The sequence below is a fragment of the Platalea leucorodia genome (assembly GCF_965183815.1).
Source record: "Platalea leucorodia genome assembly, chromosome: 2".
In the NCBI taxonomy this organism is placed as follows: Eukaryota; Metazoa; Chordata; class Aves; order Pelecaniformes; family Threskiornithidae; genus Platalea; species Platalea leucorodia.
The window spans coordinates 57,085,709-57,112,767 of record NC_138824.1 but is presented as its reverse complement, the minus strand read 5'-3'; the positions used below and the strand labels follow the sequence as shown (position 1 = coordinate 57,112,767).

At 36.8% G+C, this 27,059-nt stretch overlaps 1 protein-coding gene across 1 annotated transcript in view; it reads left to right on the top strand.

Annotated features, from left to right (window-relative positions):
- Positions 1-1,061: 1,061 nt before the first annotated feature.
- The window catches only part of UGGT2 (UDP-glucose glycoprotein glucosyltransferase 2), a gene marked incomplete at its 5' end in the record, with an annotated part of 93,482 nt that continues 67,484 nt past the window's right edge, over positions 1,062-27,059 (top strand). Inside the window, 9 exons of the mRNA XM_082332838.1 lie at positions 1,062-1,210; positions 2,660-2,742; positions 9,226-9,356; positions 10,487-10,599; positions 14,868-15,042; positions 17,102-17,198; positions 18,258-18,345; positions 20,967-21,067; positions 24,235-24,334. Of these exons, the coding sequence (XP_082188964.1) occupies positions 1,062-1,210; positions 2,660-2,742; positions 9,226-9,356; positions 10,487-10,599; positions 14,868-15,042; positions 17,102-17,198; positions 18,258-18,345; positions 20,967-21,067; positions 24,235-24,334 (1,037 nt within the window). The remainder of the gene's footprint in view (positions 1,211-2,659; positions 2,743-9,225; positions 9,357-10,486; positions 10,600-14,867; positions 15,043-17,101; positions 17,199-18,257; positions 18,346-20,966; positions 21,068-24,234; positions 24,335-27,059) is intronic.

Genomic DNA, 27,059 nt, shown 5'->3' with positions numbered 1-27,059 from the left:
CTTCACCGCTGTACCACTCAATAAATCCGCCTGGCCTACGTCATGCCAGAGACTCTGCCTCCGGGAAACCTAGGTTTGAGCCTGAGGGGAGAGAAAGTGCCCGAGGGTGAGTGTGAGAGCGAGGAGTCAAAAAGGGGCACCCATCAGCTCAGTGGAGCTGCCCGCTGCAAAGGGATTCCGGTCTTAGCAGTTAAAAGTCTCGGGTGGTGTGTGCGCGACTCCCTACATGGTGGGTGAGTGCTTGGGCAGCTGCTGCTCCCTTAACAGGAGACAGAACTCAAAATAGAAATTTGTTTGGAAAACTTTCACTTTGAGGGAGAAAAAAAAAATTAAGTAATTCCCTCTTCCTGTACCAAGTATATATGACTATGCATATATATACTGTATGAAGCTACTCACACTAAGTTCCTAGCTACTATTTTTTAGCCAAACGACCATTGAGGACCAAGCACAAGCAGAGACACTGGGAGGTTTGGGGAGCGTCAGGGAAGGCAGCTGCTGTCCCGGCTCCGGGATAGCACGGCCCTGTCCCTCCTCAGCCGCCAGCAGCCGCTGCCACTGCCGCCAAGAGCGCCCACCTAAGGGAGCGCACCGCTCAGAGGTAACGGCAGAGCCCCACAAGGCAAACCTGACGGCACCACACGCTGACCCCCCATTTATAAAACAACACACAAATTAAAAATATAACGGAAACGCCCCAGCGTTGGCAGCGGGACGCCCCGGCCCCGCGCAGGGCGGGGACAGTGCCCCGTCTGAGGGAGGCGGCGTTAACGCCGCTCCTGCGCGTGCGCGGGGGCGCGAGCGGCGCGGCGCGGCTCAGCGCCCCGCCCCCTCAGCCGACGCTCCACTGCCCGCGCTCCGCCCCCCGCGCCGCGTGTCACCGCGCGAGCCGGGAGACCCCCGCTAGTTATTTGGCGTCGGCCCCTGATTGGTCTCTGGGCTGACCAATAGCCTAATAGTAACGGCACAGCGCAGCCAGTGGGAGCAAAGCGGAGGCCGCGTGGGCGGGGCGGGGGCGCGCACGCCGAGGCTGAGGGGGCGGCGGGAGCCCGTTCCTCCTGATGGCGGGCTGGCCGCTGCTGCCCGCCCTCCTCCTTGCCCTCCTGTGTGCCCGGCCGTGCCCCTGCGGCCCGGCTCCAGCCTCCTCCCAGGCCGTGACGGCCCGGCTGGCGGCGAAGTGGCCGGCGACCCCGCTGCTGCTGGAGGCGAGGTGCGTGCAGCCTCCTCCTCCTCCTCCTCCTCCTTCTCCTCTCCTGCTGCCTTCCTCAGCTGCCGGGCGGGGCCGTTAGGCCGGGGAAGGGGAGCAGCGGCGATGCCGCCCCTGGCTGCCCGCTGGGAGGCGGGGGCGCCTCGCTGAGGGGGCCGGAGGAGGGAGGGGCCCCTGTCTTCTCTGCGGGGCGCGGGCGGAGCGGGAGGGTGGGCTGTCAGAAAGGGGTGGCTGCGTTCCTCTCCTCTCTCCCTCTGTCGGGCAGCCTGTTGAAGTACTGCTTTGGTATAAGGCTTGGCGGTTTTCTCCCTTTGTAAAATCTTATGGATGGCGCTGACAGGCTTTCCCACGATTTAAGTGTGCTATTTGAATTGCTTTGTATTTTACCTACTCAGATGTTTTGCAGGTTAGGTTGAGGAGATGCAATGGGCCAATCTACACAATCCCTACCTTCCACTGACTAACAGTACCTCTTCATCTCACCCCAATTAGTTTACTTTCATTCATGAATGAAGTAATTATGCATAAAGGTATTAGTGAAGATGTGAAGCTGTAGTACTAAAACATATCTTTTTTGAAAAAGGTATTGTTGACTTGTAATCATAATTTCAAAATAGCGAGTGCAAATGTGTTCATGTATTATGTATTAGTGGCTCCCCTGCCAGTATGGTTTAAAATCTGGGGGTTTTTTGTCTTGTTTTTAAACTTACTGCTGCTGTTTGGAGAACTCTCATGAAAGGGAGAATTACAAACTTCTGTAATCAAAGGAGTGGCAAACTTGCAGAGTAAAGACTACAGTACACTCGTGCTAGCAAGTTGATCTTTTTGGCATATGTAAGGGGGGAAAAAAAAAAGCAACTGATGTTCCCTTAAGAAAAAACACAAAACTACAAAGTATTACCAGTAAATGGAAGAATGGTATTTGGAATAAAGCAAACCTTACCTTTTATGCTTTGTAAGGATTAACCCATCTTTGAAAGTGTTTCAGAGATTGGGGACCTCCCCTGCATATCAAAGTAGACATTGTCTTTGATAAAAGCCTGTAATTTAATTAAAAACTATAACCTGACAGAGTATGTGGTCTTATTTGTATATTTAGCCACTATTAAATAAAGTTTGTGTGCTGAATTGATTTTATTTATAACTGTATATTGGTATACCTGTGGAAAAATAAAGTGAAAAACTGCATTTATTTCTGTATCAGAGAACACTCTGCTTGCTTTACAGCCCTGATTGTTGAGTTCAGATTGGTAATGTTTTGTTCAAAATTTCTTTTAACCGAAAATATACCACTGTTCAGTATTTTATGCTACCGAGATGTTAGATGGTCATTGAATACTTAACACTTGGTTGTTGCTGGGTACTTGTTACTTTAAACAACTGAAGATTTTTACTGTGGTACATCTTTGGACAAAGTCAACCTATGGACAATTAATTTTTATTTTTAAACAGTGAATTTATTGCAGAAGATGGTAATGAGAAGTTTTGGCAGTTCTTGGAAACTGTACGAGAATTAACAGTTTATAAGCAAGGAGGTAAGTTAAACAGCATGCTAGTTTTAATATATTGTCTTGCACTGTGTTTAACTTTTAAACATCAAGCTAACACATTAACTAGTTCCAGTCAGGTAAAGCTTAACTCTTCCACTATTGCTTAGTAGTTAGTTTTATTTCAGAAAGTTGTAGCATATTTTCCTCTGGGAGCTCTACCTGTAGAGGAGTTCTAAAAGCAAGGAAGACAAGATGGACTGAACTGCTGTTACAATATGGAACAGAAGTGTAGAGATTAAAGATACCTGCCTTCTTACATGACTCAGCAAGAGCTTATAGGATATGCAGACTTCATGTTTTGTCTAAGATGGATGTTAGTAGGGGAGAGAATCCCACAAATAACTAAAATGAGAATGCTAGCTAAACGAAAAAATGAAAAGAATGACCAAAAAAGGTTTAATACTTGTAGATGGCATAGAGACTGTTTTCTAGCAACAATGCTGGTGTTTTAGAATAAATGTTTATCACTGTCAAAATAGGATTAAGAAAACCTTGCATGATTAGACAGAAGAATATTAAGTTGTTAGAAGTCTGGAGGGAAGAAGAAAGCATAAAATCCAGCAAACGAAGTGTAAAAGTGAGTCACCCCAGAAGATACCTTGGAGAGCAGTTTACTAGAAATGACCATGGTAATGAAAAATTTGGAAACCTACCAGGCTTTACAATGGGTTGGTTGATATTAGACCTAGTTGGTAGGTCAATAGATGACTAAGGTAAAAAAAGCTTCAAAACAAGGTAAGGCTGTTTCATTTTGCTCTTTCCTTCAGAATAGTGCAGCTCTTCGGGCATGAGTGTGAGGACCTAACACTAGAAAAGACTTCAGGTAAATTGAATGTTACATTGATAGTCAAAAGCTAACAAATTGTAGAAAGATCATGCAGGAAATGGCAGTGAGATGACAGAAATGAATCCTTGTTACATGAAGAATGCTGTATGTGGGAGGGAGAACCTAAGAACACGCTTCAACAATTGTGACTGACTGAATACAAATCAAAAAGAGATGGTGGTGTTTTTCATCTTGTCTGCTTGCTTGGACCAACTTTCCAAGGAATTTGAAGCTTTAGTGACATTTACTATTAGTGACACAGATGTCTGTTGAAATTTGCTGTTAGCTGCACACTTTTACCTGTATCACCTGGATAAACTCTTGTGTGATTGAGAATAAATAAATTACCAGTAGGTTGATCTGCATGGTCTATCTTGCCAATGAAGTATTAGATGCTGGTAGTGGTGAACCTTGAGAATGTACTAAAATATTACTTAAATTAAGCATATTAAGCAACTGATGTGTATCTGTTTATTTATCATTATGGCCAACAAACTCCTATGTTTATAATGCAGGAAAATTTTAAGTTTTGGCACCAAGTGGTTTTCCTAAAAGTCAGTTTGTAGTTGGGGTAGTATACAAGCAGACCGATGCTCTTTATGAACAGGATGAGAAGGAAAGATTCAGTTTTAGAGGAAAAGAAAGTGGTTATTTAATGACAAAATCACATCAATATTGATTCTTCCAACTTAAGAGTGTCTTACTGAAGTCAACATACTAAGTGTGAAATAGAAATATCGTCAGCATCGTATGTATCCAGCAATAGCTAAGCCACTTTCAGTGGGGAAATCTGCATTAGACGTCTACAATAAAATGGTCGGCTAGAGTGAAGAATACCGATACTGAAATACTAGAGTGGCACAGTTACTGAGAGGTGTGTAATAGTGTACCTCTGAGGAGAGGTTGGTTCTCTGGGTAGTGTGGAATGAGTTTCATCTTAGCTGCTGCATGTCAAGACACGTGGACGTAGCGGGATGTTCATGATGCATTAAGGCTGAAGTAACAATACCTTGAGCAAATTAAAGGATCTGGCTTAAAAAGGATTGGTTGGGGTGATTGACTCTTCAGTTCTGCACTGGATGATATCAAGAGTAGATAGGATGGATAACTGGGAGATAAAAGCGTTGTTTTTAAATAGAAACATGTTCATAGAAAGTAAAGAATTACTAGATTTGAAGCTGAAAAACTGGGTTTATAGGAGAATCGGATGATAGATTTGTATCCCAACCTACTGTTGAGTATTTCAGAAGAGTCATGAAGTATGAAAGCTAAAAGGCAACTTAAAAAAATCAAATATAGTGGCTTTTTTTTTCTTTTAAATCATCCCTTGGATGATTTCCAATCCGTTGCTTATCAGTTGTCAAAAGTTGTTATTTTAAATTTAGAATAATCAAATCAAGATCTGCTGTTAACTTGCTCGTTTAAAATATTCAGCCTTATCAAATTAGGTCTAGTGATGGTCTGTTTAGCTATGATACGTGTAGCAATTTAATGGATTTGGTAGGAACAGTGTACGTGGAATTTGGTAAAGCATTTAGTCTGGTGATGTATTTCGTTGTTTTAACTTCTTTTTTAATATGAAGTCAAATCAACTTGGGCATCATTGAGATTATACACGATGAAAAACATCAAAAACTTAATGATGAGATACACTGTATTGAATTAGAGTGAGGTCTTCAGGTAGCATGGATGACATTGTGTATATCTACTTAATATGCAACATATTTGCCACCAGGCGTGTGGAAGATTTGGAAATGCAGGTGATGCTATTTTGGGCTGTGTGTATGTTATAAAGAAATCAAAGCTGCAAAAATTTCATATTACAAACAGCACAGTTACAAAACACTGAAGATTGCATTTTAAACTTGCTGCTGCTTTTATATCTCAAAAGGTTAATTTAGGAACACAGAGTGAAGGTAAGTAGCCAGTTCCCTGCCGACTAATTATAACTTGAGTGTTTACTGTCTTCCCAAGTGGTTCAGTTTATCTACTGAATTTTCAGCAGCCTCTTAAATATATATTTAAAAGAAAAACAGCCCACACAAACATATTAATAGGGAAATTTTCTCTGAAAAAAATATAACAGTATATTACATATAAACCACAATCATGCAAATTATTTGTTGTAATCTAGCAGACTACACATTATTCACAACTAAATTAGATAAGTATTTTTTATGTACGTATCAACCTTAAAGATTCCAGAGGAATCAGTTTCGCAAGCGTGGCACTTCTATAGTAATCATGCACTAAAACCAAGTATTGCCTCTCTACTGGCATCTTGCTTGAATGTCATAGGGGTTTGACTGGCTGGGGATTGCTTGAACTGCTCTTACCTGCGATCTCTAATTCCCTAGCTGATCTATAGATACAGATATATACATCCACGTGGTTGGAACAATCCTCATACTCTCATCCTTCAAAATAATGATCCCAGCACCCTGTGTTCTTCTGATTAATTATGTCCCTTATGTTTACTCTCCCTACCTCCTGTGCCTCAGTACTTTGAATTCCCCTGTGGGCCACCAGTGTATATTAAGGTTAATTTTGTGCTGCGTGTGCATGGGATCTGAGGAGCTGTGATACAGACCTTTACTTTCCTTTTGTGACCGTCCTGGTCATCTCCCTTTAATTATTTTTAATCTATCTGTGGTGTGAGATACTGCTGTAGATTGTGGATAGTAAATGCCGATGTTTAAATAAGAGTCTGCTTAGCTAGCTGTTCAGTTCTTGTTGTAGTCATTCTAATCAATTTGGCTACAGGAGTTGAGAGACAAATTTAGGCATCTTTAGAGTGAGCTAAATAGCTTTTCAGGTTTTGTTGGCTGCTAAGCTATATCTCTCTTGGCTAGAATGGAAATTTACAGACGTAGCTCATACACATGCGTTCAGATGTCTGAAATGTGGAGCTGTATCCTATTAATGTTGTCTCATTTATTTAGTTTTAAATCAACTTTGTTAATGAATTTAGTGGTAATATGCTATCGTGCAGCATTTTATGACCAGAAACATCTGTTTCTCCGTGGTTCCCTGTAACATCTTAAGAAATTTATTATGACTTCTGCTCTTTGGCATAGAGTGCAGTGTTAAAATGTGCCTGGAGGGCAAGTAGTTATCAAGTTTTAAGGAGAAAATACTATGTGAAAATAATTTGCAAAACTGAAACCATGGTTCTGTATGTAATAAACTTTAAAAAATGTTTTTGCATTAGGTGGATCATATAGCATTGGAGGTGGATTAATTAATCTTGCTGAAGTTTAAAGTACAATTGTAGTCTGAATGAAGCCAGCAGTGTTAATATAAGTTGAAGTAGTAAGGGTGGATGCATGATTTGATAAATGTAACCTTGTCAATATGTTATACAATCATTTTTGAAGGCACATGACAAATTATCTTTTTTTTTTTTTTTTTTTTTTACTCATTAAAATCATCATTGTCTTAATCATCTTCCAGAGCAAAACTGTCAGCTGTTTTGTATACAGCAGTGAAAGCACAGCTGGAATTTGTAAGCCAAAGAATTTAAAGACTTGTGGTAAAAATACTTTATTGAGGCAGTATCTTTAGAATTGTATATTTAATAACTCTTCATTGTGTTCAATAGGATGTTATTTGGGGCTGAGTGGAGAGGCAGAAATTTCAGATCAAATTTTTATTTTTGTGGAGATAATTTGAAGAAAATTTGAAAGTATAGTTATTGGAGAGACATTTCAAGCTGAAAGTATTTGCCACTTCCAGATTTTTTACATTTACTGCTTGGAACGTGTGAAGCCAAATTTATCTCAAATGAGTTCTGCCAGAGCTATGTGTAGGTTTAGAAAACATAGAAGAGATGGGGTTTTCATCCATTGAATTTAATGTTAGACAGTAATGATCATATACAATTTATGGGAAGGCAGCTTTCTGGAAATGCAGATCATACCCTTTTGTAATCTTAGGGGTTGTTTTTTTTTTTTTCTTCCCTAGTGAATTACAGTAAACTCAGCCTTTCTAAATAATGAACTTTAAGAAGGAGGAAAAGGCAGAAAGGAGTTCCTAGAGGCTTTAAGAACAAAAGAAGGTAGGGGTTGTAAAGAGGAAAGTGAGAGGATAGGAAGTGCTTAGTTGTGAAAATTGTGTACAGAACTGCTGGCAGCAGTTAATGGATAGTTCCAAAACTGTGGCCTGCAGGCCTATTGTATGTGGTCTAATGTTTTGCTGGAACCTAGGCCATGGTGAGAGAATGGCATTTTGATTGCTGCACTCGTCTTTTGATGCAAGTACTTCTGAGATCTGCTGCAGCTGAGGCAGGTAAAATCTGGCAGGTTAAATCACATGAGATGATTTTCACACTGTGTAAAAATTTGGTGCCACTTTGGACCCCTAAAGGGGTTTCCCACTGGGATGATCATTCCACTTTGACAGCAAGAGCACCTTTTAAAATAAGGTGTTGACCTACGAACACAGATAAATTCAAGCTGGACAGCTAGAATGGTTCCTTCCCACAAATCACTCTCCCTTTGCTCCACATTTTCACCTCTATAGAAGAATGTTTGAATTACACATGAAAAAGATCTTGAATCACTGCAGTTTCTGGGTAGCTGACAACATAGATTATTGGGGGGAGGGGGGGGCATAAATTGGCAATTCTGGACTGCTTCACATGTGTTTCAGCTGTTCCTCCTGTGGAAGAGCAACCTCTGGAACAGGGATGGTGCACAATGCTTGGTATGGTCACAGCTTTGGTTCTCTGACTCTAACTTGTTTGTGTTCAAGAATATCATATAGTACAATGTATACAGCCTGATTTAAAATTTTGGTGAGCGTTATTGCTTAAACAGATACAGGTCTTTTTCACAACTTGTTAAAACAATATTACAACCTCCTTCTAATTAGGCTTCTTTCCCTCACAGTCCAAGGACAGCATGAGAACATTGACTTGAATATGCCTCTAGAAGAAGAAATGAAGGTTAATTATTTCCAGCCAATGTTCTTTATTATCACTTCTGTCATTTCCAGACGCCATCCACCTTCTTTCTTTCTTGGAGTCCTAATTTTGGCCTTGAGAAGGCGAGATATGCAGGGAGGGGGAAAGCCACTTCACATATTGCATCCATTCTCATACTCTCATTTATCATGTATCTTTAAGGAAGAAATAGGGTATATGAGAGTAGCCTAAAGAATGTCACCTTTAGAAGATTTTTATTTATGTAAGTTGCATGGTCGGTGTTCCAAGACTAAACGTGAGGAAATAATTTGTAAAATAATGCTGGTTGAAAGTAACCAACCTTCAAAATTTGCATTAAAAGGCTAGCATAAGCTTGACAAATAGAAATAAATGAATAAGCTTTATTCAAGACTTTCTGTATGGGTCTGCAGAGAGACATTATTGTCTTGAGTGGATTTTTATATTGCTGAAAATGATTTAGATGTTAACTAGTGCTATTGTGCTCACTTCTGTTGTATTTATGTTGCATTTATTAGGCCTTTAGAATTGGTAGTAAAGGAAACAATTATCAGTGGACAACATGCAAGATTTTTGAACTGCCAAGCAGCGCTAACATAATATTTACCTGTTATGTAGCACAGGTAGATATGCCACATCATTTATGGCTAAATACTAAAAGTTTGTCTTTTTTTTTTTTTTTTTTTTTTTCCTTCAACAGATTCAGAGCATTCCTATTACAATTTAATCTTGAAGAAAGCAGGACAATTTTTATCCAATTTGCAAATCAATCTATTGAGGTTTGCACTTTCCATACGGGCATATTCTCCAACTGTTCAGATGTTTCAGCAGGTGACTATTATCTGATATATTTGGTACATGATTTTATTTTGGCTGCAGAGTAAAGTATGTTCATTATTACAGTTTGGTAAAATATATGCTGACATTATTTGGAATCAAACATGAACCATTTGTAAAGGTGATGCATTATAAGCCGGTTATGTTGACAGGAACAAATATTCATGTTTAATTGTACAGATAGCATTATTTTCAGGGTAGAATTTTTTTGAATTGTTAATTTTTAAAACTCAGGTTGTGGGTTTTTTCTGCATTGCTTTAAATAATCCTGTGGGAATTCAGACATTCACAAAGTAGTAAATTTCCTCTGGCTTCGAGTCATTTACATTTGTTATTTAGTGGACTTCTTATCTCTCATTATTTTGATATTTGTAAAGTTAAAAGATAGAATAGTCAAATACCTGCTTTGTTAATGAAAAAGTAGGAGGACTTAAATTCACTGTGCCTCTAGCCTAAAACTGCACCTCCTCCTTTTAGCAATGCCACCGTCAAGATAAAGTGAGAAATCCATGTTTCTGAAAGGTAATAAGCTGTAATAAAGTTAGGTTTTTGTTCTCTGGAGGAATATCATCGTCTCAGACTCATATCTTTTCATTTTTATCTTTCAGTTTGTGAATCCAGAGTCATTGATATGCAGTCATATAATTCCCACTTTACATGGGAATAGCTGCACAGAGTTAAAAAAAAAAAAAAAAAAAAGGCGGGGGGCTGGGAAGGAGAGAGAACCAAAAATTGACGTTAATTGTTTGGGATTTATTGGTTAGCAGTCAAATCTTTGTACATTAACATGATTGCTGATAGTGACTAAAATTAAAAATATCTCAGAGTACAGGCTGTGATTTCAGCTTGTGGAGAAGATTTACCAGCCCTGTCTTTACAGAACATAAATGGACTTGCATTTTCTGGAGTATGACTGCATTTGATAGACTACATCTCACAAAGGTTATAAGGTCTTAATCTTCTAATATTTTCCATTACTTTTTTCACATGTACCCAATTTTGAATGGGCTTAATTAGAAACACAACTCAATGGCAGCTGTTGAGTTATTTTAATCAAAGCGATGTGAGTTTAAGTTGAAGTGCAATCAAAGCATTCTGGTTGAGTATAATTGTTGAAATATTAGATTGCAGCTGATGAACCTCCACCAGAAGGCTGCAGTGCATTTGTGGTTATCCATGAGAAGCACACCTGTAAGACTAATGAAATAAAAAAGCTACTGAAGAAGGCTACTAAGAGGTAAATGTAATGATCTGTTATTAAGAGGAAAAATAGATTACTAAAGAGGAAAATGTATTATTGCATATATACTTGTGGTATTTTGAAATTTTATGTTCTACTTACTTGATAATGCCAAGCCCATAAATCCCTGTTTACTGGATATTGAAAGACATACCCATTTGAAGTGTACATTATTTTAAAAGAGTTACTTTTTGTTTTGAAATATTTTAAACACTTACTTTTAGGAGAATTCATCAATTATGAATCAAGGTAGGGTTTTAAAATAAAATCATAGAGCTTTGCTCCTCTAACCACATGGATAATTTTGTATTTCTTCCCTTTTTTTTTGTTATGGGATAATCAAGTTTAAGTTACAGTGTACGTCCTATGCAAACTTAACGTTTAATGCGTCTAAGACAGTACTTCTGCTGACAGACCTTTCTACGTAGTCAGTGCCGTTGCATTTGAGGTTTTCTGGATTGTAAGGGCTTGGCACAGGAGTGGAAGAGGAGTCTGCCTCAGCTGGCTTAGCTTTTCCTCACCTTGTGCTAGACTTTGCACCTATCAAGCCTTTCTGCAGGCTTCGTCCTATGGAAACTAGCATCAGTCTAGAATGAATTTGGGCTGTCAAGTAAAATAATGTAGAACTTATCAAAATAACAAATGATAACAAAATAATGAAAGCAAAGTATCTAATCTCAATAAAAAAAGAATTCATTTTTATTTTTTCAAGACCTGTATGTAGCATTGTTTCTGGGTTTTTTTCCAGCAATGGTCAAGGTGATCGTAATATACGTTAGTGTCCATACCCTCAGCTACTTCATGGAGATATGTAGAGCTGAAAGATTTAGTAGGGCATATTTCTTCGATTTTGCTTTCTAGCAAATATAAATTAGAAAAAAAAAAAACTGAAAACCTATAAATTTGTCTCTTTGGGGATGGTTGCTTCTGAAAACAAATTTGTGTTCTACATGTGTGACTTATGGTATTGTCTAAGTCCATTGATACAATTACAACCTACTAAATCATTGTCTTTTACTTATTCAATAGCCAAGTTTTTGCAAAAACACTTCACTGTCTAGTTTGCAATGTCCCATTTTTAACTATTACATTCTGCCTAACAAGTGTCTTGTACTTTCTTACATAAATTATTTGTACTATATTTTGTCTTTTAAAATTATGTTGAATTCTTCTGGTCATATATTAAGGCATCATGAGACCTTAACATTTTATCACAATGTCTGAATATACTCTTCTTCTAAAGCAGTTAACTGGATTCAGCACATTCTCCCTTCTGGAGATACTATCCCCAAATTTACAAGATTCTGGAAGAATCATGATACTAAACAATAGAATCCAGAGAATCGAGAGATTTAGACTTCTAGGAATCATTAACTTTAGGAACTCACAACAAAACTGAAGTTCTTTCTATTAAATTGTTCTTGTGTTTTGGATAGTTTTGTGTGCGCCAGTCTAATTACAACCTTCAGAGCTGCAGGGACAAAAATCTTTATCAATTTCCTCTCGTTCTCTCCACCCCGAAAGTAGTTGAGTCACTCAAATATTTAGAGTTCGTGGAGCTAGATTTTGAGAAAAACATGTTCAGGTAATTGTTTCCACTATTATTTCCCATTGTACTCTGGGTAGCAGATGCTTTTCAGTTATGCTGGAGATGTTTAGCCTTGGTGATATAGATAGGGCTGCGCTCCTGTTCTGCCTTTTCTATATGGTGAACAAATTATATATGGGACAGTGTGCCATCTCACTGTTGGTTCCTCTAAACCAGCAATTCTTTTTCTCTGTGGCTTATTATGAAAAAAGATTTTTTTGTTTTATTGATTCCTTTTTTATTTCAAACTATTTTCCTTTGTCATTCATTTTTTGTCTTCTGTCTGTCATGACTCTTCCACTTAAGCTAGGCTTTCAGTTGTGTCCTAAAGTTCCCCATATTGGCTGAGGACACTAGAAATGTTCTCTTTTTAGGGATGATAGTCTCAAACCTCACTGGAAGAGAAAGAAGAGGCTGTAGCATTATTTTGTGCAGATCCATCAGCTGAGATTCTTCTCAGATGCTTCTTCCAGTCCTTTATGCAGCAGCTACTGTGATTTGATCTGTTGCACTTTCAGCCATGTTGAAACAGATTGCATGGCTCTAATTGGAACTATTTTGTGTGGAGGTGGAACGGACTACTCAAGGGCTCTGGACGTTTCAAAAAAAAGATCTTCAGTGGTGAAATGGTTGGGATTGCTTATCTTGCTAACTGTCCAAAACACAACACTAAGATTTCTAGGGCTGTTCGTGCCAAGAGCAGAAGCATTGATGGGAGTCACATTGTGCTCAAAGCAATCAGTGCCTCAGAAGGTTTGTCAGTATGCATGTCTGCTGTCTTCTGTCCGTCACATGCCTTCTGCATCCTGTCTTGGCAACTATATAGGCAAGACATTCCTTCTGCATCCCGTCTTGGAAACTACATAGGGAAGCATGTAGTTGCCTGTACTACCCTAGTAACTGGTTAGCGAGTGCTCAACTCCACATCTGTGTATTTTTTTCATCTTTTTTTTGTCTGCCCAACTGCTGTTCCTTCCCTTTCAGGCAGCCTTCTCATGAGAATCTCTTATGGCAGGAAATAAATTAGCTTTCAGCTCTAAGAGCAAGAGAATCAATTACTTCTCACTACTATTCAGTGTCGAAGAGAAACAGAGAACGGAGGCTTATCTTGGATTTACAAGGGCTGAATGCTTTAATTCTCCAATCCAAGGTCATTATGGTAGCCCTATGCAGTGTTATTTCACTGCAGTACTTAATTTTTTAGGGAAGCTTGGCCATTGTAGTATAAAATGCCTTCTTTGAGACTGCCAGTGTTCAAGAAAGTCATGACAGCACTTTGTACCCACCTTTTGAGAACAGGAGTCATTCTTCTGCTATACCTAGGTGACTAGTTAAGAAAAGAGAGGGTCTCTTGATTAAAGTTTTCAACTCTCTATAAATGACTGTGGCAGTTCTTGTCTCTCTGGATGAGAGAAGGAAGTTGCACAAGTCACATCCCATGTGTATGGTTTCATTGGGGCAAATCTGGATCTGTTCTTGAACAGAGCTTACTCATTCAAGAGTTGTTTCAGACTCCCTGATGACACCTACTTTGCTTTGTCCTGTGATGGCAGTGGAAAAGCTTGCCTGGTATTTCTGTGACACATGGCTGCAGGCACCCAAGTTAATTCTCAAACCAGGGCCTTCCTTTTGTCTCTGTCTTACAAATGGGGTCTTTGATTGCGTACCTGCTAAGCTTACATAGGGTCTTGATGTTAAGGCCCCAAGTAACCTGATAGAAATTGGCCCTGCTGTGGGGGAGGAATTGGAGCAAATGGCCTCCAAAGATCCTTTGCAATATAAACTATTCTATGATTTTTATATTGAAGATATTCCTAAGCTTTGCATCACAGAAACTGTGGCATATGGAGTTCTGCCCACACCTTTCCAGTATGACTTTTCAATGAGCATCTAGCGCACACGTTTCTGCAGTGCGTGTTGGATTAGAGCTTCTCAGCTTGCCTTGGAGAGGTCTGGAAGGAGTTTACTGGTCTTTCAAGTGTGACTATGCAAAGGCAACTTTGAAAAAGAAGGGTACTCATCAATAATTAGCACCTTGAGTATATTACTCAATCATATCCTCTGTTACTTTTCCATCTCTCCCAGGTTTTATTCAAAAGATGTTTGCAGTCATCTAAGAAATCATTGCAGGTATAGAAAGTGTAACTTTTCTACAGTCATGGCTTTCAATGAGGAGAGTAGGTAGGCAGTCAAGTTCTGCAAAATTAGCTGAATTAACAGAGCTTGATGGTGTTAAAACAACCCCAGTTAGCTTCCATGTGTGTCAGTGACATTCTCAAACTTCACTGAATATCCCTTTGCTACTCTGTTACTCACTGATTGCTCTGTACATCTCTAATAGATATAATGCATCATTTAAAAGGTTCAAGCTGTAACTGATGCACAAAATCTCAGTGCTGTGTTTTTCATTTGCTCTGTGTGTTGTGATTTGATAAAATATATTGAAATTATTTATAGTTGATGCTGACTTTTCACTGTCTTAGACTTTAATTTGAAAATTTGGTGTTCTAAGTTCGTTTGTGAGCAATCATGATTATTTTGTGATGATTTTAACATTGCTTGTATACTGCTAGCATATAAGCCCTTACTATTTTTTCAATTATGAAGTAGAAAAACTGCCACTGTTTAAATTTTTTTCTGAATATATGGTATCATAATTATTTGTTTTTAAAACCAGACCCAGGCCATATCTTTTTAAGGGAGATCATAAATTCCCAACTCTGAAAGAGGATGGCCCAGTGGTTGTTCTTTATGCAGAAATGGGTACAAAAGACTTTGTCAAATTCCACAAGATTTTATCTGAGAAGGCACAAAAGGAGGAAATTGTTTATGTTCTCCGGCATTATGTTCAGGTATGCGATTCAAATTAACATTGATTCAGTAAACTGTTAGTATTCTGTCTTTATTTTTCTTCCTTTTTGACAAAACACATTTTCTACATTTATTTTTGCATTTGCCTAAATCATGTCCAATACATATTGTAATTTTAAAACTTTCTAGATTAAATGATTCACATAATATAAACTTTGAAGCTGGGAAAGCATGATATTATCTAATCCTGCATGCAAGTACTGTTTGCATCACTGATTGATCTTGAAATATCTCTTTTTTTTGGTTATATGTCTGGGTTTTCTATGTTGTATGAAGATCTTGGGTGAATCTTGGTGCAGCAGACTGAACATATTCGTAACAAGAATTAGAAAAATGGGAGCTGGAGTAGATAATCAATCACTTATCATTTTATATATATTCTCAGTATAATCTCCTATGTTGGTTGCAGTAGAGCAGCATGAGCTGTCAGAGCCAACAGCACTGGTCAGTTTTTCAGTGTTTGCGTTCCACAGTGTCAGTATTTTAAACAAAACATTTATGAATGCTTTTCTTAACTTACTCTTCCCCCTGAAGAAACAACACAAGTCAAATACCAGTACAGGGAACTACATTGTCCTCAATTTTAGTTATTGGAAGCTTTTTGTAATTTATATTCAAAGTGTATCTCTTAAATAGTGCAGCTAATACAAGAATAATCTGATGGAGTGAGAAGTTGCTGTGATTTACGTAGACCAGGCATTTCAGGGAGATGAGATCCATAGTTTGCGGATGGCTTTGAGTTGTTTGCTCGCAGTAATGAAATAGAGAATTTGAGGAAACCAGTCTTAAATTCTAAGTTGTTTAGGGGTATAGTTTTTACTGAACTTTCTGTTCTTCTTTTATGCACTTTTTTTCCAATTAAATACCTACAGGCTCCTTGCTCTGACATGCACCATGGTCCCTACAAATGCCTGTTGTCTTCCTCTCTGTACTTCCTCTTTCTTCAGCCTGCTCCTTTTCCTTCTTCCTCACAACATCCATTTTTATTCTTTGGTTCCCACTGAGGTGGATTCTCCATCCTCCTTTGCATTAAATGCCAGAAGAGGGAGCATTGAGAGCAGAAGAGGTACAGTCTTTCTGCTGTCATGTTTTTTTTTTTTTTTTTGCCAGTATCACTGACACTGCTTAGAGAGTGCAGTGCTCTCTGCATTGAGATTTGCTTAGAGGACCAACAGAGAACACCCCCAGCCCTGCTGGGTTTTCAGTTGTGTGCTGGAGGATTCTCGGTACAGAATGATGCTTAGAAATTGTAAGCTAAAGCTGAAAGGCTTTCAAGAATTGCGGCTGTGCATGTGCAAATTGCATTTTGGAAAGGGGATTTTCATACATTTGGGGCAAATAAGGACACATTTTCAGAAATAAGTATGCTCTGAGTAATTACACTATTGAATGTCAAACTTCCACTCCAAAGTTAGAAATACTTGTTGTTCTTAATAAGCGGCAACCTGTTTTTAGCAGTGATACCTTAATACATTTTCTTAATTCTCCTTGCAGATAGTGATTAACTCTTTAAATAAAACTTTTTGAAAGAATTAGCCTGATGCAGAAATAGAGAATTTCCTCCTAACACACTGAAATCTGGCAACATTACAAAGAAATTAACATTAAAATTAAACATTAAACATTAACAATTAACATTAAAATTAAACATTAAAATTAAATTAACATTAAAATTAAAATGTGAATTGTAAGGTATCAATAATTGTATAGGGTGCTACCTGCTCTGCCTGTTCTAGTCCTTCTTCTACTGCTAGGTGAAGGGACTACAGCTTTGACACAGCCTTTCTGCAGAGGATGCAGGAGATAAAGGAAGTCCTTACTTTGTTACATACCTTCTCAATAGACTGTCAATATGCTTTGCGTGACTCGTATAATTTGTTTGGTGGTGTATTTTGTACTTTTAATCATAAATTGAAAGATGAATTTAAGTTATGACTGTCATAACGTTTTAAAGTTACAGTATTATATATTGTTAATCTCCTATAAATACAGTTTTTTAAGTTACATTTTTTGTTCTGTTAAAATAATATCATCAAACAGAAACCAAGTTCTAGAAAAATGTATTTATCTGGATATGGTGTAGAACTTGCAATAAAGAGCACAGAATATAAAGCAGTAGATGACGCACAGGTTAAAGGTATGTGGGTTTTTTATTTATTTATGATATCTTATTGGAGATACTATTGAAATATGTTATAGTCTTCAGTTATAAAGTCAGTAATGTTTTGAAGGTTATACTTAATTTGTTTTTACAGAAGGAAGTCTCGGGCATTAGGAACTAAGACATCAAAATATATGCGAGCATTTGTAAATAGCTATGCTTAGGATATAGTTCATTGCCTAACCCCTAATTGTTGTTTTCTGTAGCTCTTCAAAACGTAACCCATTCTTCTTCCTTTCAATAAGTATAAGATTATTTAACCTTTGTTCTTCTGATTACTTTGTTTGTTGGCATCTCTAATATGCTAATTACTACAGTATCTACACATTAGTGTTTCAGGGGTGAGGGGTTTTTTTCTGAATTTATGTGGAAATACTTCCACAATCTTCTGTAGGAAAGATGTGCTGTATCATAGAATTTGGTGCCTGGGTATGTTACTACGTGTTGAAATGAGACATTTACTACAAAAAGTGGTAGCTGTAGCATTCTGACACAGAGAAATTACTTTTCATGGGCATTTACAAGATATAAAGATAGTGAGTTAACTCTCTTTGGTAAAACTAAGATTTAATAGCCTTTGAGTCATGTAAAAAATAGTTTAATTTTTTAAGGGAAAGAAACTGATCTCTGACTTATGTCAAATGCTAGCCGGACATTCAAGCGCTTTAAAGTCATCATGCTTTTCAAGCATAAATTTGGTAGTAGTTGGCTGATAAGAGTTATACCTTACCACTTAATCAAACTGAGAAATTACTATTTTGGGAAGTGAACTATTTAACCATATCAATTTCATTACATAAAAAAATGTAACCATTGGATGAATTATATTTAAAAATTAATTTGAATGTTGCTAAGTCCTGTGAAGTGATTCATTCTGATGCCAAAATATGAATGCATAAGTACAAATCTAATTGAAATTACATCTGGGAATGACGGCTTTTTGATTGTATGTTTCTGTTAACTGTTTTATTCCTAAGAACATAATACATCAGTAACTTTCTGGGCTTATATTGTCTATGTGTGCTATGTGTTCAGGAGCTAATGAGACAAAAGAAGAGGAAGAGGAGGAGGAGGAGGAGGAGGAGGAAAGTGATGTCCAAGGATTTCTCTTTGGCAAATTAAAGTGAGTTGTTATAAGTTATAATTAAACTGCTGCATTTGTTTCTGGAACCTGAACCAAAAATAGAAAAAAAGTTATAGAAGAAGTGAGATTTATGTTGGAAATGACTTTATTTGCCACTGGTGAAAATTCTGATTTTTTTTTTTTTTTTTTTTTTTTTCTCTTGTGAATGTAAGGATGCAACAGTTGCTTAGTCTGTTAATTTCAATTTATTGCTTTTAGTTTTCTAATTCCCTTAGAATGTATACGGTAAATTGTTTTTAAAGCAAAAAATTTCCTCTGGGCAACAGCCATAAAAACTTAGAACACCATGTTTTCTTGTTTGTATCTACAGTAAATTGTTGCTGCTACTTCTTTTTTCAGATAATTAGAATCAAAATGTTTGTTTTCAAAATGCGAGTAGTAGCACAACAAATCCAAACCCATGTGTTATAGCTATGTAAGGTGTTTTAAAGATCAATAGTCATTCATTTCTTAGAGTTAAGGAGTGATATTTCTTGGAAGATATGCTTATTATAGCTGTCGTCTTATTTTGGAGTTTGTGAATTTGTGTTCTGTTCTAGCAGGAACTCTTCTATCTTCAGGTTACAATCTGTTAGATGAAATTGGATGCTACCTTATCGAGGGCTCGTTGCAGTCATCAAAAGTGCTTCCCTTTTCCTGTAACAGATCTATGCAGTGAAATATAAATCCTGTTTGCTTGGGTTTTTTTTCTTCAACAAGAAACTCAAGAGTGTGGGTCTTCTCTAGTGTTATTCTCTCTTACTATTTAAAGCAAAAAGTAAAATTGTTTGTAGATATTCTCACCAAGCTGTAAGTCTTCTCAGAGTTCAGAGCTGCTAATGCTGTCTGAATTCTTGAGACCCTATTCCCTTTCTGCCTTTTTTAAAGTAAACACATTGAGATAGAAATGTACCCAGATCTGCAGGCTTCCTTGTTGTTTCCCCTATGTATTAGAGACCTTCCACAGCAGGTAATATCAAACGCTTATGTCATAGCTTTATCTGAGCTCTTTTTCTTCTTGGATTGTGGTAGGTTTAGCTATACTCAGGTTCTTGATGTTGCACTGTGACTGATTTTGAAGCTGTCAGATAGTTACTCAGACTTTTTGACATTCTTTCCAGACTCCTATATTTTTCTTCTCCTTTTCATACTGGAGATGAAAGAGATGCTTCAGTAATCTGTAAGTTGTCCCTCAGCTATAGCCATGTCAAAGGTTATACTTTTCTCAGATGTGAAAGAAGACGTACAATTTTAGAAATATAACTGTTTGATTGTGCAAATTAACATAATTCAGTCCCACATCATGATACATATCCAGAGAAGGGTAGCTTTTTTTCAGTTGGCTTTATGTGTGTTTGATTTTGTGCCTGCATTGTCCATAGCGTAAGTGAATAAGAGAAATGAGGGACCAAGCATCAATAATAGATCTTGGTTGTGGCTTGGGGCTAGGTCTTATTTGTCAGTTGTCTGTCATTCACAGAAGAATTGAAGGTCTGAACAGAAAACATATACGTGTGTGTGTGTGTGTGTATATGTCTCTCTCTCATCAAGGTAAATTTGCAAAGAAGGCAGTAAAAACAGTAATTAAAGAACTCAAAACTAGTTAAGAGTTTGCTACTTCATAGAGGGGTTTCTAAGAGTACGAACTATGTTTGTCATTCCTAGGTCTATGTTACAAGTAAGAAAAAAAGGAATTTTCTGTCTTTGCTTCCCTTTTCAGCTGAGTATGCTTTCTTTGAGGAACCTGGACTATATTTCAATTCCAGAACATCAGTCTTCATCAGTGATATTTGTCTTTTTCAGTAAAGAACAACAGTTAATATCATCCAACAGCTAAAAAATGAGGAGACAGGGATTCCTTGTGAAACTTCTTAATATCTAAAATAAACTATGAAATATTACAGAACTTAAAGCCTTAATGCTTTTGATGTCTGTTTTTTAGCTACTTTTTGCTTCTTGTTCAATACTTCTAGTAGAAGAATCTTTAGAAATCTAATGGAGATTGTTTGACATTCAAGGGTGTCTTGTGGCAGGCTGAATTCTTTGCCCTCAAAACTTCTTTGCCCATTATGTTTTCAAAAAAATAGCCAAGCTTTTGGGCACCATGCTCTTCTTCAGGTCTGACTAGTAATTTGTGTGCTCAGCAGTTTGATTTTGTCAGTGATGTTAATTTATAAAAGATGTTCTCAACATTGTCTTGCCTATATCTTTTGTAGGTAATACAACAAACTGTGTGTACAGTTACAGTTAATCTATAGTACAGTTAGTGTACAGTTAGATATAAGTTATGCTATAGCAAAATAACTATAGAGATACCTGTATTGTGTGTTAATAATATTTATTCTTTGAGTTCATTTATTCCATCAAAATTTACGTGGCAGGGTTTGAGACAGATCACTACAAAACAATTGAACTCCTCCATCTAATTAACTGGGTTTTAGTCCTCAGAAATCACCTCTTCTCACCCCAAATCCTCATTTTTGTTTTAAGAGTGAATTAAAATTTTAATTCTTGCTTGCTACCTTGAAGATACAGTATTAGCTGTGAACAATACTGTGGATAAAAGCAGACATTGATGGATGTCATTGATTTTGTCTTTTAAAAAAAAAAAAATATTGTAGACGGATGCATCCTAATCTGAAAAATAATCTGAAAGAGTTTAAAAAACATCTAATTGAAACTACTAACAACATGGAACCGCTGAAAGTTTGGGAGCTACAAGGTATGTATTGCATTTTTCTGAATTAACACAGTACTCTAATTTTCCTTTGTTATGTTGATGTATCAACATTATGATAAAAGCCTCTTTTAAAAAGAGACATATGATTTCATAAAAAGGCAATATTACATCAAGTATTTAAAAAGAATGTGTTGGTATCTTGTCCCAGTATTATATGCTAAAAATTAAAGGAGGATTGAAGTCATTTTGCAAGATGGAGAATCATAACTAGCTTTATTGATTTTAAAGACGGAAGTTATATTGCCCGTTTTTTTGCCTGATGTGTTATCTTGGATGTTAAATTTAGTTTCAGATATTTTTTTAGAGAGGTCAGGCAAAAATATCATTTTGACATGACTATTGAGTTGGGACGAAATACAGGTTAAGACAGCTTGTTCTGTTTAATTCATAAATTCTAACTTTTATCAGTGTACTGGAGTTCACATTGATACATTTTTTTTAATGTGACATCAAATGAAAGAACATGCTTTTAAAAGCTCTCCTGTGGAAAATGAGAACAAATATGTAGAAGTTGATTTCTAAACAGCTTCTTTGATGACTTGCAGGACATTCTGTAGCTTGAATGGAATTATAAATCACTGTAAAATAGGTCCCTAAAATGTCATGACACTTAAGTTTAGGCAACTAAATTTTGCCTGTTACATTCTTCAGTTGTAGAGGACAACCTGATCAAAACTGATTTGCCTTTATACTAGTGCAATGAAGGAGACTGAGCAATCATCTGAACTTCAGTTTCTTTTTGGGACCCTGACTGGAGCTTGCTAGCCGTATCCAGTCTGAAACTAGCTATTTGAGATACTTGTAGTTCACTTGCAGTCTTTTATCAATGAACCCCCTTCAGCTGCAGGATTTATCTTGGTCCAATATTTTAAAAAAATTGGAAAACATTGCATTTCAGTTCTCCTGAGCAATCTACTGTGCAAATAAAAATAAAATTCTCTTTTTGTCTGTTTAATTTTTTTTTTACATGATTGAATACCACTCTGTTGATGATCAAGCAGAAGCAGCTGTGAAACTTTGATCCCTTTAGTGTCTATCTTCAAAAGCCACTACAAGGTGTCTATTTAGTGGTGGTCTTTTCTGTGGTGTTATGGCTGTATAAATAAAAAATGAAATCGGTGCTGCTCCCCAAGAAACCAGTTCATACAGTGTTGAAAGTAATTAAGCATTGGGATGCTGTTTGTTCAGTGCCAGAAAGACTGGTACTGGCTTGTGATAAGGACATTCAGGGCCTTTTCAGACAGGGGGTCTTCAGCCCCCTCTTTTTATGGTGCAGTTGTTTTGATACTCTTACTCCTGACACGACTGGCTGCTTTCTCTAGTTCATTCTTAATGACTAATTATAGTGGCTGAGTTAATGGCTCAGCTACTCTCTGATTTCCTTTAATTAGCTTCCAAGTAAAAATTTAACTAAATTTAACCAAAACTCCTTCAGCTATAGGGCATACTTCTATTTATAAATGACCCTAAACACCATTCAAGAGTTGTCTTTCAAGAGCCTCTGTTTTAGGTAAGTAGTTAGGTTTACTATTCATAGTGAAAAATGATGCACAGAGGACCAGTGTGGTATTCCCTTTAATGACTCATTCTTTTATCTGTGTGAACAGCCTCTTGATCTCTAGTGCTTCGTTAGCTTTCAAAGCATACTTTGAGATCTGCTTTAAGCTCAGGATCATCTTTTCCCCAAGGTGCCCTATACTGCTCTCTCAGCTGTGTTAGGGTGCTGCAAGGGGGGTGGTCTGTAAGTGACAGTCCCTTACCAGAGATAACCAAGAAGATGAAAAGACACGTCAGTTTGCCTCAGTGGGATTTAGATATTCGTACTCTAGCTGTTCAGCATAAAATGGAAACGGTTAACAATTTATGAAGGATGTTAAGTGTATGTCCTAACTGCACAGCATCACTCTCTCGCAGGAGCAGCAATTGGGTATTGCTTCACCTGATCACAGCTTATGTGGCTGTTGAAAGGGATCTGGATGTTGTTTTTGAAAACAGTGATCTCTTTATACTTTTTATTAAAAGTATTAAGAAATACCAAGTTAACATTCCACCTCTCACACTCACCTTTTTTTCTAGCCAAGGTATACCTTGCCAGGCTAAACTGGGAATGTTTCTGTGCTATTCACTTTTCTCCAGCTTTTTTTTTTTTTTTTTTTCCTAATTGCTTCAAAAAGATGGTGCAAAGTCCTACTAGGCAGCATCCTCTATGACTTTCTGCCCAGCACTTTTTACTATATGTGGCATCAGCTTTCCTCAAACTGAATAACCCGAGGCCTTCTGTTTCTGCTCAGATGTCTTAACTAGCAGATTATGAGGAAGAAGCCTCATTGCCCTGAGGTAGTTAGGCAGACTGTATCCAAAGTACATGGAAGCACCTAGTATATTATTGCCTTACCCTGTTGGTATCGAAGTTGGGTTTTCCCTAGTCTCATGTGCCAAGATTTGTCACACCCAATTTAGGCACCAGAGAAGGCTAACTGAATTGTTTTTCCAGTGGATAGGCAAATGAATTATAAACTGTCCCGATACATGAAAATTTACTTCATTCTGAGAAAAAGCATGGAGAGAAAAATGAGATCCCTTTAAAAATTGTGCTAGACACTTAGGAGAACTGAAATTTGACAGTAGATTAGCCTTTCTTTCATGAGTCTCCATTTTCTCTTCCTGTGAAATTGCTGCTAGTCTTGAAAATTGTACACCTCATGCTCAATAACAGCCTTCTACATTTAATGTATCTATTCTCTGAAAATCTTCTGAAGTCCTGGAGCTGGGAAGATCTTATTCTTTACTGCACTTATGGGTGTCTGTGGGTTGTGTGTATCTAGTTTTGAGCATGATACCCTTGTGATACTGGCATAATACTACATGATGAATTGTGTGTTTTTATAAACTTAGAAATTACATGTACAATGTGTATGCTCAAGACAGCCGAGCAGAATTCTGTAGGAAAGCCTGAATTTGGTATTTCCAACTTTTAAGTGCCTGTTTTTTCAACCTTAATAATGTTACTTCATAATCTTTTGCAATGGATAATTGAAACATAAAAAATGTTAATAGTGACAGTATGTATATGGAACAGTTTTCTGATTGTAGGCAGTATTGAGAGTAATATTTCCAGTGATTTTTTTTTTTTTTTTTCTTCTCTCCAGATCTTAGTTTTCAAGCAGCTGCTCGAATTATGTCTGCCCCTGTTTATGATGCCTTAAAGGTAATGAAAGACATAGCTCAGAACTTCCCAATAAGAGCCAGGTATGACATTTAAGCTTGTTTTTCAAATACTGTTTTTAAGTTTGCATTTGAATTTAATGACAGTAATACAGATTTATATCCAAATCCTGCAGTCAGATATTCATGTTTTACAGCTTGCTAGATGGATTCCAGGCAATTTCATTGTGTAGAAAGTAGCTCCTGGGAGAGCTCATGATCAGTCTCTTAAATGTTTCCTGTCTGATGCAGATGCCATGAAGGCATCCTAATCCTTCAGGCACTTATGGTGGAATGCCTAGTCCTCCCGGCTTTTACTGGAGTGATGTTTTCCCAGGTGGAAAATTCTGTTTGAATTAATAGCAGTTCTGCTCACAGTAGGAAAAAGCGAAATTCTATTAATAAATTTCAGTATGGGATCCACCCACATTAGTTCTAAGAACAAGATTGCTGACAAGATTGGGCCCCGGCTACTGTATGTTAGTGTTCTTACTGGGGAAGATCTGTCTCCCATAACAGATTACTTAATAAAAGATCAAGATAAATACGAAATAAATGAATAATATTTTCCTCTCTACTAATATTAAAAATTGCTCGTTCTGTAAGCCAATTATATTGTAATTGAGAAATGCTTTTCTTTATATTTGATAAGTTCTTCATGTAATCCTATGAGCAATATTTGCTTGAATTACTGAATTAAATATGATGCTAAATAGGATTCTTAGTGTGCTTTCACATTTTACAACTCTTGGTTGATTATCACAGTGTTTCATTGTCATCTCTGATTTTCTGTTAGAGAAAATCTATGCTGTAATGGAAAAACTACCTTTGTAACATCTTGTTTCAAGGAAGAAAAATAACTTTTTAAATGCCTGCAACATAATTATTATGAAATAGTAAGGTACAAGTTTACACTTAGATTAGCAATCAGAAAATGCAGCTTTCCATTAGAAATAGTGGAAATGTACATCATATTGAACTGGAAGGCCAGTTCTGTTCTTTAGAGGACAGGGCAAAGTCGGTTTGAAGTATGCAAGGTGACATTTAAATAATTGATTTAAAAAGTCATTAAATTGTTACACCCCACTCTGACTCCTGCTGTGTATTTGTGGCATTAGAGTACAGTTTACCTCCTCTTCAAACATTTTATTTTTGTGAGTAAAAGTATAAGACGACTTTAGAATTATTAAAAGGGGAATTGCAGTTCTGTCCCGTATGATTTATTCTGATATGCTAATCTAGTATGTTATTTTTAACATGAGAGATTACAAATATTTAAATAATTTAAAGTTAGTAGGTCTGCATTGACAACAAACTTAAATCAAAGGGGCATTGTGTAAAAACAGTGCATAAAATATATTTCCTTAATAATCTAATCATGCTTAACCTGCTGAGTCAAAAATACTAGTTTGGGAAAAAAAACCCTAGAATAAACAGGAAATTAAAAGATACTGCTTCATCACTTTAGATAGATAACTCATCATTATAATAGTAGTATTTTAAAATTGTTTAAATTTCACACAGATCAATATGAAAACAACCATTTTTAATTATGCAAATTTTGGTTTGAAAAGGCTGTATAAAAATTTTAGAACTATAGTTATGAAAATAAAAAATAAATATTATAAGTTCTTTAAAAATGGAGGGGTTCCTTAGACCATAAAAAATGAATATACCATTCCTCTGGAAGTTTCTTTCACTTTCTAGTTTATAACCTGCATTTTTGTGTCTCAGTATTTCCAGTTGAAAAGGTTAGTTTGAGGTAGATTTTGCAAAATGCCAGGGGACGTAGACAGTGTAACAACTGATACATGTCATGGCGACATTTTGATAATATATTTTATAGGGTACTTTTCATCTTTGTTTTGTTGTATATGTGTCATAATTATCTGTTATTTAAGAATGCAGTAATAAGAATTATAATACTCTGTTTCTTGCTATTCATTTATCATTCATGAATGTTAACATTATGAACACGTGAAAAGTTGCCTTTTTTCCCCTTAATATGCAGTACTACATAGCTACATGTTCTTCCAGGTAAGAATAAAGATGCATAAAATTATACGATAGAAAATATTACAACCTTAAGGTCATACAAGAACATTCCTACATCATGTAGAATGATAAATAGTATCTGTTTACTTTCAGACAGTAAAGTGTTTCTCTTTAGTGAGTCCTTAGCACTTAATATTTAGAAAAACACACATAAAACTTTGAAGCTCTGAAAAAATTCAACAAATGACTAAACTCAAAATGAACAGCCGTCTTTCACAGGTACTTTTACACTTGTGACCTCAAATTCCTAGAGTGTCCTTCTCGAGGATTGACCACACTTTCTCCTTAAAATCTTCCTAGAATCCTGCATTGTCAACTGCCATGCATAGACGAGGAGCTAGTTTCTTTAATTTATTGCTTTCTTATTACCAAAAAAACTATCAGTAAAGCTTACCTTTTGTTGATAAATATTTTACTTCCTCGCTAACGTTGGGCCAGCTTTGTCTTCTGCTTTCTGCCTTTTTATTATTTCCACATTCTTTTTTTTTATGTTTCTGCCTTACTACTCTAAGCTATTTGGAAAGATTTAGGTCATTCTTTTTATCTGTGCAGTTTTTATCACCTGTGTATGCAGAATAAACATTGATTCCTACTACTATTTATTTCGAGTTTAGCAAGATAAAAATCAGAGCTTTTTTTTCCCTAAAGTATTTTTTACTTCAGAACTCTCTAAAACTATTACTATGAAGTCAGAATAATATTTGTGGTAGTACTG